The sequence below is a fragment of the Dermacentor andersoni genome, chromosome 11, assembly GCF_023375885.2.
Source record: "Dermacentor andersoni chromosome 11, qqDerAnde1_hic_scaffold, whole genome shotgun sequence".
NCBI lineage: Eukaryota > Metazoa > Arthropoda > Arachnida > Ixodida > Ixodidae > Dermacentor > Dermacentor andersoni.
In genome coordinates this window covers 11,682,703-11,695,559 of record NC_092824.1, presented here as the reverse complement: position 1 = coordinate 11,695,559, position 12,857 = coordinate 11,682,703, and the positions used below count along the sequence as shown (strand labels likewise).

Below are 12,857 nucleotides of genomic sequence, written 5' to 3'. Positions count from 1 at the left end.
CATATTCCCCCACTGCCTTGTCTCCAGCCTGCTTCTTGCCTACCTTGGCACTGAAGTCGCCCATCAGTGTAGCAAGACATGTAGCAAGGCATCACATGCCTTGCTACACTCTTTACAGGTGCAACAATCACATACATATACGCACACACACACACAAAAATACAGTCCATATGCAAGTACAGACACATGTCAGGTAGTTCCCAGCGTCTTAACGGAACCTGTATTTTTGCAGAATTTGATTGTGCCTTTTCTTTCTTGACAGTATCATGACAATGGCATTGACAGTATCCTGTGATAACATCGCATGCAATTGTGAAGTATTAGTTGCTCCTGCAGCAGGCAAACAGGCTTTGAGTCAGTGACCTGCGCCACCATTTGTTGAGAAAACTTAACCAAAAGGGCTGCTCCTTCTGCTTGTTCTATATTCACAATGGCTATGGGAAGGCAGAGGCCCATAGAATGTGGCATCACTTCCAAAGCTTGTGTAACTGGCAGAAATGTTATCCTCTCTTGCTTATCTGTGGTGTTTCAACAATTAGTGTATTTTGTTTTCTCAATTGATCATGATTTCATTCTTGCAGGGGAAGCTGACCTTGTGTCCATTCATGTTGAACGGCTTGTTTCAAGCGGCGTCCCAGCCTCTGAAATAGCTGTGATCTCGCCTTATAACCTCCAGGTGAGAAGTAGCTACTACACTCTTTACTTTGCATGGTTTTAGTAGGAAACATCAGCTCGGGGGATTTTGTCTAAATACACGGGAACGAGAAATTCTTTTTATCAGCAACAACTGCACCATATTTCATGAGGTCTGTTGCAATTAAAAAAAGAAGTTAAAATTTTTTACTGTAGGAAGCTAATTTTTTATTTATGCAATAAATTTTTTTAGCAAAATTTGTTTCAAATTGTAAAACTACAGAAAACAAAACTATCATGTTTACAACCCTGTAAATTAGCAATGAAAAACAATATCACAATTCTGTAGGTGAACACAGTAATACATCTAAAGCAGACAAAATTGACATGCTCTACACCCCTCTAAAGTATATGACTAATTTGTGAGTTGGAATTTTACAAAACCCTCATAAACATTTGAACAAGTTCACTTAATTCATATATTGAATTCGTCCATTTGCGATACTCCAGTGGACGCAGTTTACAGGTTTCCTTTTGTCACAGAGTTACATATTTGACTAACTAACTAGCGTTGAGGTCAGAAGGGCCTTGCAAGACATGAAACGAGAAAGAGCAGCAGGAGAAGATAGAAAAACAGTCGATTTATTCAAAGATGGAGGAGACATAACGCTTGGAAAACTGGCGGCTCTTTATACAAAGTGTCTATCGACTGCGAGGGTCCCCGAAAACTGTAATAATGCAAACAATATATTAATCTACAAAAAGCGAGACGTTAAAGAATTGAAAAATTATAGTATTATTTCAGTATTATATAAAATATTTACCAAAATAATCTCCAATAGAATAAGGGCAACACTGGACTGTAGTCAACCAAGGGAACGGGCTGGCTTCGGGAAGGGATCCATGTCAGGTTATCGAGAAATCCGCAGAATACAATAAGCCTCTTTATGTGGCTTTCATAGATTATGAAAAGGCATTTGATTCAGTAGAGATACCAGCAGTCATAGAGGCATTACGTAATCAAGGAGTACAGAACGCTTACGTAAATACCTTGGAAAATATCTACAAAGGTTCGACAGCTACCTTAATTCTACACAAGAAAAGCAGGAAGATACCTATAAAGAAAGGGGTCAGATGGGGAGACACAATCTCTGCAATGCTATTCACTGCGTGCTTGGAAGAAGTATTCAAGCTATTAAGCTGGGAAGGCTTAGGAGTAAGGATCGACGGCAAATATTTCAAAAACAAATCAAATGGACACACTAGCAATACCTCCAATGTATACTGCTCATGTTGGTAATGGCGTTTCACGATGTCGGCATAAACTATTGTCAGCAGGTTTTGTTAGACAGCATGGCAGCATGATAACAATGGCAGCGTGATTTCAACAATGTGACAGCAATTGAGACAATGACGGTGCGAAGACAACAATGACCACAATGGCATCACAAGAGTACGACAGCAGTGAGCCAGCAACAATGAAATGACAACGGCATGATAACGGCTGCACATCTCATCAAGAGATGTTCAAAGGAGTGCGGTGATAAATGCGCCCCACAACCATCAGCCTAGGCCACAGAAAAACACAACACAACGCTACCGCCGATCACAGTGTCTGCAGCTTTGGACACCGCAAAGCTCTCGTGCAAGATCATGTGAGCGCACAGAGCTAGTTGGCATTCCATGACCAATACACTTTGCAATCTGTCCCACTGTTGCCCTCTCCCATCTGCGACACCGGCACCAGCGCCCACTTTCCGGAGTGGCATTAGTTCTGACGAAGGCACTGGTGAGGACCAATCAGCAAGCGCTCCCTCCTCCTTCCGGCACTTGTGCACTGCATTTCCCTCGTGCAAGGTACACGACTGCTGGCACCAACCGTGCAAAGCGGTAGCTAAAGGAAGGTATTCGCTTTCAAACATAGTCCAGTGTTGATCACCTGAAAAATTCTGGCTTTCAAACACAAGAGCTCAAAAAAGCGAAAAAAGTTTGGCAGTTAGAAAAATCAAATAAAACAGCACAAAACTGTAAATTCAATGTGGCATTCTGCTTGGTGTTCCTATGACCATTAGCTTAGAAGCACCGAGTATATATAATCTATTCTGTAGATATGGGAGGATTGGGCTTGTTGCTACGGCAGTGTTATAACGACAGTGCAGGATCATCTCCACTTACCCCTGTCCTGCGCCAACTGATTCCAACTAGTGCCTGCGAATTTCCCAATTTCATTGCCCACCTAGTCTTCTGCTGTGCTCGGCTATGCTTCCCTTCTCTTGGCACCCATTCTGCAACCCTAGTTGTCCACCGGTTATCTAACCTGCGCAATACATGACCTGCCCAGCTCCATTTATTTCTCATAATGTCAATTAGAATATTGGTCATCCCTGTTTGCTCTCTGATCCACACCACTCTCTTTCTGTCTCTGGACCTTATGCCTAACATTCTTCATTTCATCGCTCTTTGCACAGTCCTTAACTTGTTCTCGAGCTTCATTGTCAGTCCGCAAGTTTCTGCCCCATACTTTAGCAACGGTAAAATGCACTGATCGTACACCTTTCTTTTCAAAGATAATGGTAAGGTTCCTGTCAGGATCTGACAATGTCTGCCGTATGTGCTTCAACCCGTTTTTATTCTTCTGTAAATTTCCTTCTCATGATCAGGGTCCCCTGTGAGTAATTGAACTATGTAAACCTATTACTTCACAGACTCTAGAGGCTGACTGGCGATCCTGGACTCTTGTTCCCTTGGGCGGCTGGGAAAATACAGTACACGTTTTTGTTTTTGTAACTTACAATGTGCAGATGGGCTTTCGTTTGTAGTAAGCAGAAAAGTGGCGCTGCCATTGGCTTCATTTTCAATGAGTTGGCTTCGTTCGACTATCGACAGAACGACGATGATGTCAGCCAGCCATGACGTACGTAGGCGTACACTAGGTGGAAAATGCAGTACAAATATAAGAAAGGTCTGTACAACAATGCAAACTTATTGTACCAACTTTTTATTTTCAAAAGTGGTTGAAAAGGTCAAAATGTAGGTGGTTAACCACAGTTACAGTCACTCCTTTGAAAACAGAACAATGGGTAGCTTTCACAATTCACGAGGTGGGCTATCGGCTTTGCTGTCACATCTTAGCATTGCTGTAGGAGGCACTCCTACGTTTTTAGAGGCTGCTCAGATTGAAAAATTCTGCTTACTAAATATCCACATGCTTTTGGAAGTAACCACTGCAGGTGCAAACGCTACTAAGGGTCAACATTGCGTTGCGCCATAAATAACTATGTCCTTAAATATCAGTTGTCAGTCCCTTTAATGGATCATTTCTGCAGCAAGCTCCGGTGGTGGCGGCGGCTAACCGAGCGAATGAGCACAACAACGAAAGATGGAAGGGCGAATGCGGAGCGGCAGATGAGGGACGCGAGCTGCGAATGACAGACACCAATGAGAATGGCCCCTTCAATGATGTGCACTCAAGAAACTGGGTTCATGCGGACCTGCACAACCGCTCAATGCGTACTCGTATCTGGTCTCAGCCGGACTGCTAGTTTCATACTATCATCTGCTTGAGTCAGCTATCGCTCACGCTTTTTTGGTTTGCTTGGTTTGGTCTCATTCGCACTTGTTTCGATTGTCTTGGTTTGCGATTGTTTTGTAATCTGATTGTATGTGCGACACAAATTGTGCAGTACTTTCTGGATGCCAAGCAACGCCACTGATTATGCTGGAACCTTCAAGGAGTCATTTATAAAAGCCGACGCATTTGACCCACAGATCAGATTTTTCACGATTTCCGATTCTGCTACATGTCTCTCTCAAGTTTTGCTCCTGTATGGCTGGGGCTTAACACGTTGGTGGTGAATTGTTGCAATGTTATTTAAGCTAGTACATTGGAACATAAAGCTATGAGTTTGAATAATACCAGTAAAGGCCCACTTCTGCAGCCATATTATCCACTTTCAGGTGAAAATGCAATTGCAATAACCATATTAAAATACATTGCTCCTATGTCCGGGACGTTGGCCAGGAAAAGAAAAAAATGTATTGTCCCAAAAAATTTATTATTCAGAAGCATACCAAGATACCCAACAAGCTGTTTAGTCGCAATGGTGTTTTGTGATTTTAGTGTCGTCTCCTGTTTGTGCTGTATTCAGGTCGAGCTCATAAGGCTTCGCCTCTCTTCCCGGCATCCTGGCTTGGAGATCCGATCGGTTGACGGCTTTCAAGGTCGTGAGAAGGACGCTGTCGTGATGTCATTTGTGCGGTCTAATGACACAGGTTAGTTTTAGAGATTAACTCCATGCAATTTACTTATCTATGCTTGATCATTCCATCACGGGAACAATCTCTTCATTTAGTTTGTTGTTGAATTTTTGCCACAAATGCAAGGCACACCAAGTTTCAATTTTAAAAAGCAGGCAACATGAAGAAAACTAAGAAATGTTAAATTCTGCATGATGAGAAACCATGTACCACCGTATCATGCCAATCATTTAAAGCAGTTCTCATAAGCTGCATTTAAGATTGTGAAACTCTACCGTATTGGGTACTTGGTTTCTGTGTATCTATGTGCTAACTGCCATAATTGTGTCAGTAACACTTAGCGAGATCAGTTAACCCCTTAACTGCCAACGAGTTAAGTCGTCATGACAAGGGTTCAGAGATGGGACTCCTGTGCAAATTGCACCATTTTAATACAAATGCAAATTTCTACACCAAAACTACGCCAAACACGGAAAATTGACCGAAATTGTGCTACACTGTGCCAGAACGGCTTCGGCACGTGTGCTCCGGCAGCGGCCGTGAACAGCGAGCGGATTCGTTCTCCAAAAAAGAGTGCAGCTGTTCCCATTCCACGCATTGTGCTGCGGTGCCTTCCGCACAGTTTCTCGTCATTTTCGCGCTTACAACACTGGGCTTTTCTCAGCTTCCGGCAAGTGGCCGGCGTGCATGCGGCCACTCTCGGATGTTGCCGCTGCTGTCGGCACAGCTGCAGTGCGGCCATGTTGAGAGGGCACTAGATGGAACGCTGTCGAGTAGGCCGAGCAGTGCAAAATAACGAAAAGTAGGCTGAGGGCGAACTAGATATTAGGGAGGCACACACTGCAGCAGGGTCAATGAGTGGACGTCTCAGTCCCCAGGGCCGCTATGATGCAACATTATTCCTATCTGTTTTCATTTATCACGAAGGCCTAATGGTGGATTTGGAATAAAAATATGCAGTTTCACCCAAAAGGCAAAGTGTCCATTGCAATAGCAAATTAGTAGACAGTTATGCCAAGTAAGGATATAAGCTCGATCGGCCATATCAACTTGTAAACATTTGCTTACTAACTAAATTAACAACTATGGTGTGACGCGCACCCAGGCAAACATGAACACATCTGACTCGACTGTGGAAACTCGCTGTTAGAACACTGGAGGGAAGAAGTGCGGCAGCAGCAGCGAGAGAATTGACCTTTGTGCTGCCTCGCTTCAATGAGCTAAGCGAACTAAGCGGTGGAAACGCAGTGCGCACGAAGCTATCAGCAGTCGCACTCTGTCCCCATCGCAGATCGCTTTAAGATAGGCTGCGCCGTACGCTGAAGCCTCCGAAGTAGAGTCCCTCCATCCCCTCCCCCGGTGCCTTGTGCATGACCGAAGACGGCGTGTTTCCGTACCACTTTCGTCCAGATGGAGGAAAGTGCGAGGATGAGCTGCCATCATCGGCTCATCCTCGCACGCTTTAATTGGCACTTACAGCATACTGCATGCGGCAACGATGTTCTTTTTTATTGATATGATAAAAGGAGATGTTGACGCACAATTTAAGACACCGGCTACTCCTTATCTCTTGAATGATTCTATCATACAACATACAGGGTTCAAGATTACGGTGTTATCTCCCCTGGACTTTATATGAATCATCACTGCAACAACAACAGCAGAAATGCACCTGGAGTGCCCATATAGTCGCTGTTGCAATAAAAACATTACACTAGTTTTATGTTATACCAGCCTAGGGTTGATTGTGGCTCTGTGGGTCTGTGGTGACATATGGTGACCCAGAAGTTATGCTACCACTTGGATTGGACCGCATAATTTGAGAACATTTTCCGCTATCATCATGAGCATTGGCACGGGGACGATCGTAGTGCCAGTGATGTTTTCGGCTTTACAGGAAAGCATGCGCCATGCCGCCGCTCGACCCACTCTTCTATATCCTAGTACGCTATAGCTACAAAGCGGGCTTCTACTGTGCACTTTGTGTTGGTTTATTCTGTGTTTCGTCGTTGTTTCGCAGTATGCTGCCATATTCCGTCATTCCACCAAAATTTAGATTGGCCTGCTTCAATATGAAATTTTATCTGCTCCAAACTGCTCCAACATGCAATTTTACTTGCTCCAAAATGACTTTGGGCAGTCCCACACCTTACAAGGTAGTGGGCAGTCCCACTACCTTGTAATTTTGACACTCAAATAGTACACAATGTCCATTGCTACTTTTTTTTTCACCAGTAGCAGTGAAAGCGCTATAGGCATTCCTAGTACCATATCTTTTACAAAAATGAAAAGGGAACATAAATGGTGGTCTTAAAAGAAGTTCACATTTCTCGTATATTTCTTTAGGTTGGCATGGCAGTCCCCCTATGCTTGCTCGGTGGCTATAGCATTGTGCTGTGGGCACACATTAACAAACCATAATTGATCAGATTTAATCCAAAGCTCACCCACTACAGTCACTCATAACCAGATTGTCTCTCACAGGCAGTTGGCAGGCAGGTAGCTGCCTGTTGGTAGGCAGCTACTAAGGTAAGCCTAGCATGGGCATCAGCTGGAGAGGTTGGAAGTTTTTTTTTTTTTTTTCACAGCTTTCAGCATTATTTGAGCATTTCTTTTGTACAGTCGAACCCAAGTATATCGAACCACATATAACGAATTAGTTTGTAGAACGAACAGCTGTAAAATCACCTCAAAATTCTTTGAATAATAATTTTATTTAATATATTGAATTACCTATATATTGAATTTTCTTATGATCCTTTTTGGATTCAATATATCTGGGTTTGACTATACCAGAGTACATGAATTCTAGGACAAGCACAAGACTGCTATTCCACTTGACTTCTATAAAGCTGCTGTGAGTGATGAAAATTACTTGAAGTAAAATAAAACGCCTACTGGTGGACTTGCAAAAATGAAGGGAAGGAAACTAATGGTGGAGGACGCAATGTTACACTCAAGTGAGAGGTTAAAAATTAAAGTTCTGATTTATGAATGCTGTCAGCACTTTGAGGCTAGGGGCAGGGAAGATTGTCATTCACCCGAATGTAGCATGAACCTACAAAAGAAAGATGTACATGTTTCCCAGAAAGAAAACTTTGCAGCTAAAGAAAAATTTGCCCCAGTTTGGAGATCAAACCTAGAACCAGCTCTGTTTTGGGGCAGTCACTGTACCATCCAAGCTAACCAGGAGGCCAGCTGATTGCAGAGCAAGGCCAAAGTGATCAACTCGAAGCACTGACCCCCATATTTAAAAATGCCCTTAACCTAAAGCTACAACTTGGCTTGGCCAAGTCTTGCTGAAGGTAATGCCTGACATGATCGCACCCAAGGAAACAGAATGAGCATCATGGACAAGTTCATGTCAGTCATTATCTTGAGCCAAACTTGACCACATCAAGTCATAGCTTCAAGCTCAAGCGCATTTCTGAATATGGTGGTGTATACGGCAGGTTGCACATATTAGAGAATTTCCGCGCGGCACATAATGCCCCCCTTGCAATGTCTGGTGAAGGTAGTGATCCGAGAATAGTCCCTAAAGAGAGCCTATGATTCCCCTTTGCTCTAAAGTTGATGGGCAGTTCTCGCCTCTGCTGAGCATAGAGATGATACGTTAACAGCACATCTGAGATGTCTTTATCACGGTAATCACAAGCTTGTGGTAAAGGTTTGGTTCCCCACTTTTATGTAGGGAGCATCTTGTGAAGGCTACCTCTAGTATTAGTCGACGAAATAAAATTTCCACGTCTTTTGGCAAGTTATCAGAAAGTCTGGCTTTTAAGCTCATATTCCTAACGACCCTTGGCTCGACGCTCTTCCTTCACTCCATGGTGATGATGATGATGTTTGTTGGCACTTCCTCTGAAACGGGGTGGGGATAAATAATCACCTAGCCTGCTCGGTTTAATCATTCCATCTATGGCTATCTAGACTTTTGCCTATGTGATCTCAATCTTTCGTATTTAAAACCTCTCTCACCATATTGTACCATTACCTACGCTTGCAATGACTCCGGTTCCATGAATCTCTTCCCTGCTTTTTTTCCACCTATACTCTAATCGTCTCTGCTTACTTATCTCGACTGCTGACCAGTTAAGCCTTCCACCTTCTTTGAATCCCAATGCTTCTGAAAGGTACGCACTCCCTACAGGTCTCGCTGGCTGAATGTCTTGGCATTCCATTGCGATGTGGAGAGTCGTTTCCAGGATTCTTTTTGCAGCAAACACAACGCCTCGTCCTGTGGTGCATATTTGCTCTGGCGTGTCTTTGTTCTAGGGCAGCTAGCTCGGTCCTCAAATAGCAATGCACTGCCGTTTGTGTTATCATACAGGTTTTCCCTCCTGATTTCTTTCTTGCCATTCTTGTAGATCTCCATGTTCTTTTTTGTTTCTGCCCTTTGCATCCAATTTACCATCTGTTTCTCTCACTTTCTTTTTTAGGACTCCTGGCTGTCTACTTACACTTTCTGTTACCCTGTACTTGGTTGCCAACTTTCTTAACCTCTTCCTCCATTCTGTGGCCATGCTTTTGAGGTGCAGATATTTCTTGCACTTTAGCCGTCCATTTAATTTCATCTACGTTCTTGCAATCGTGCTCTGCACTTCTCCGACTTCAGTAGAGACCCAACCCACTGCCCTGCACTGCCTCATTGCACTGCCTCCTTTGTGGCGTTACCGTGGGTCCCCAAAACCCAGCACCATCTCTCGGCTGAAGAAGACGCCACACTTCTCGAGAATTGCTGTAGAGTGTCAGCGAAGCACAGTGACCGCTTTTGTCCAGGGGCAGTGCAGTAGTTCTGGTGGACTGTCGAGTGGAGGAGCATTCTAGGATATGGGAGTTGGTTCAGGGTCCACTGCATTACAGGGCTGGGATAATTTCGTGGTTCTGTTTTAATGCTGCCCATTTTTGTGCTTCGTTAGTTGTCTAAGTGGCATTCCACTCATGTTATCGTCAAATTCAATCGGTTGTTTATAGCGGATGATAAGAAAGGAATATGATCGAGCAGAGGCAAACCAGCCTAGAATTGGGACAGATCTTTTTTTCATGGCTTCTGTGTTTTAGAACATTTTCACAAATGAAGTGGTTGCTGTGTCTCAGGAACCATCGGCTTCCTCGCCGAGGATCGGAGGATCAATGTGGCGGTGACGAGGGCCCGGCGCCACCTGGCCGTGGTATGCGACAGCACCACCATGTCGAGGCATGACTTTCTCAGATCGCTCGTCGACTACATTGGTGACGAAGGGGAAGTGCGAAGTGCACGGGAATATACATCTGGTGAGTGCACACTTCGATGCTATAGGAGTTGTCACAAAAGCTAGTTTTGAGCTTTTGTCTGTATGATGGCAAATTCCAGTGGTTGAGCTGGAATTTCACCTGGTATCTGTGCCCTTAATTATGCAAGCACTTGGACTTCATAAATGTAAATGAACAGCGAGGCTATCCAGAATGGTAGCCCGGTGGTGCTGTGCTTCTGAGCTCAAGATCGTGGCTTCGATCCCAGTTGCAGCGTCCACATTCCGATGGGGCAAAATGCAAAAACGCTTGTGTGCCGTACATTGCGGGCACAATCAAGAACCCCAGGTGGTCAAAATTAATCTGGAGTCCTGTACTAAGGCATGCCTCATAGTCAGATAATGATATTGCCATGCAAAACTCCAGAATTTGATTTCATTCATTTAAGCAGCAAGATTTTCAGTGCCAGATCATAGCAGAAGCAGTTGCACACTGTTCATTCTGGTAACAGTATCTGACTAAATCGGTGTTCTATGGTCATGTGCTGTAGTTCTTATGGTTACAGAGCATCCGAGCCATGTCAGTGTTGCCGTTATCTGTTGCTTTAACACTTTCCTGTCCGCAGAAAAATAGGCAGTTTTTTGGGCAGTCTAGTAGCGATTTCGTTACTGCTACAGCAAATGCTTGATAGAATGTGTGGTATCAATTTGTAGAAGGAATGTGCTTTCTAATAGTATTATTTTCAAGAAAATATTTATCAACAATTCTTTGAAAAAAATTCTTTGACAAAGTTATACAAAAATTTCTTACAAACATGAGAAAACTCTGTAAAAACATTCAGAATCAGAATCAGAATTTATTATAAGAAGTTGGATCTCATTACAAGTATTTAGTATACAGAAGGAGGTCCCATAGTCACTGTATCGGGACCTCCTGTACAAAAACAGTCATTATAGTTAACATCTCAAAGCAACAGTAGTATATAATAAGGAACTATACAAGCAACAAGAAAAGAATGGTTAGAGAACAAAATACAGAATTGATTACAAATAACGTGGTTTAGCATATCTCATGGGAGCAGGAAAAATTGTGCGGGAACAAAATATCAATGGTTTATTTACAACAAGAGAGAAAAAAAAGAAAAAAAAATTCGAACAAAGACTGACTACAGTAATCCTTGTCGTTAATCTGGCAATAAAAAATTCATTTTTAGTTCTCTTTTAAATTGTGATAAAGATCTTGCGTTTTTCATTAAGAGAGGAAGAGTGTTCCTTATGGATATGGAAGTGAATTCTACAGTCTGTTTACCATAGTTAGTGCGTATTCTTGGTAGAAGAAAATTGTTACTCAACGTAAATCTGGTGGTACTATGAATCATCAGGTTAGATGGTGAAAATGGGATTGATGGTAGCTCATTATTTACAAATCTGTAGAAAAAAATACCTAGGTTGTATTTAGTGAGTCCAGAAATGGTGAGGATGTTATTCTCGTGTAGTAGGGAAGTCGCATTAGGAAAGCGTGGACTGCAAGTAATTATTCTTATGGCTTGGTTCTGAACTGTCTGGAGAGACTCAATATGAGTATTATATGTGTTTCCCCAACATATTATGCCATAAGTAATGTGAGAGTGGACAAAAGATTGGTAAAGTGAGAGTAACGTGGTACGTGTGAAGTAAGGGCATGTTTTAATTAAGATGTGTATACCATAAGCTATCTTCTTTTTTTGTGAGCAATATGATTGTGATATTCCAAATTACAATCAAGTAGAATACCAAGGAAAGATGAACATGAACTTGGAGGAAGGCGGTGAGGACCAAAAGTGATAGGTGGAATGGATGGTATGTTTTGCTGATGTGAAGAGAATACAACAAATTTAGTCTTAGTTGCATTAATAGATAAGATGTTAACATTACACCACCTTAAGATATTTTCGAAGTCAGCATTTAACTTATTAACGAGAGATGAGATATCTTTATGAAAGGTAAATATAGTGGTGTCCTCTGCGTCCAGAATGCATTCTGTGGGTGAAAGACAGTTAGGTAAATCCTTAAAGGGGCACTAAAGTGAAAAAGGATTTCTTCTGCATCAGTAAATTACCGTTCTACAACACCCAAAACACCACTCTTACAACGACAAGACGTTTGGTAAGCCAGAAGAAGCGCAAGAACGAAATACAGGTGGCGACGCCTACTTAAGTTCCCACACCTGGGGGCTGTGACGTCTTGGATTTTGATGGCATTTTCTAGGATCTACTAATTATATATAGCAGTACAGATTGACTACAGTGTGTTCTAAAGGAACCAAGTATTAAACATGGCAAGTTTCGGGAACCTTCATTGAGCCAACGCAGCCCAAATGCGAAAACATACTTTGGAATCCCTGACGTCACGCTGACGTACCGGCGCTGGGGTTCGGCGCGAAATTCAAATACTGATACTTGGACCTACATTTTCTCATCTAATATTCAAACTATCTTTTTGAAATGACGGCCTGCAGGGTTCTCAAACAATGCTTTATTAGTCTAAACTGATTTATTGTTTCCCTTTAGTGTCCCTTTAATATAAACCAAAAACAGAAGTGGCCCCAAGATAGATCCCTGGGGCACACCAATGTTTGTAATTCGCTGCCGAGAATAAGCATTGGAAATAGAAACAACTTGAACTCTGTTATATAAGTAGCTTTTTATTAGTGAGAGAGCAGGCCCACAAATGCCAGTTGCTTCGAGCTTAGAGAAA

The 12,857-nt window shown here is 42.7% G+C and overlaps 1 protein-coding gene across 2 annotated transcripts in view; it reads left to right on the top strand.

Moving 5' to 3' along the window:
- Nucleotides 1-12,857, top strand: part of LOC126517907 (DNA-binding protein SMUBP-2-like) — a 104,800-nt gene that overhangs the window by 50,779 nt on the left and 41,164 nt on the right. For both annotated transcript variants that reach the window (XM_072285379.1, XM_050167730.3), the window contains 3 exons: nt 582-676; nt 4,782-4,905; nt 9,988-10,164. In XM_072285379.1, coding sequence (XP_072141480.1) covers nt 582-676; nt 4,782-4,905; nt 9,988-10,164 — 396 coding nt within the window. The remainder of the gene's footprint in view (nt 1-581; nt 677-4,781; nt 4,906-9,987; nt 10,165-12,857) is intronic.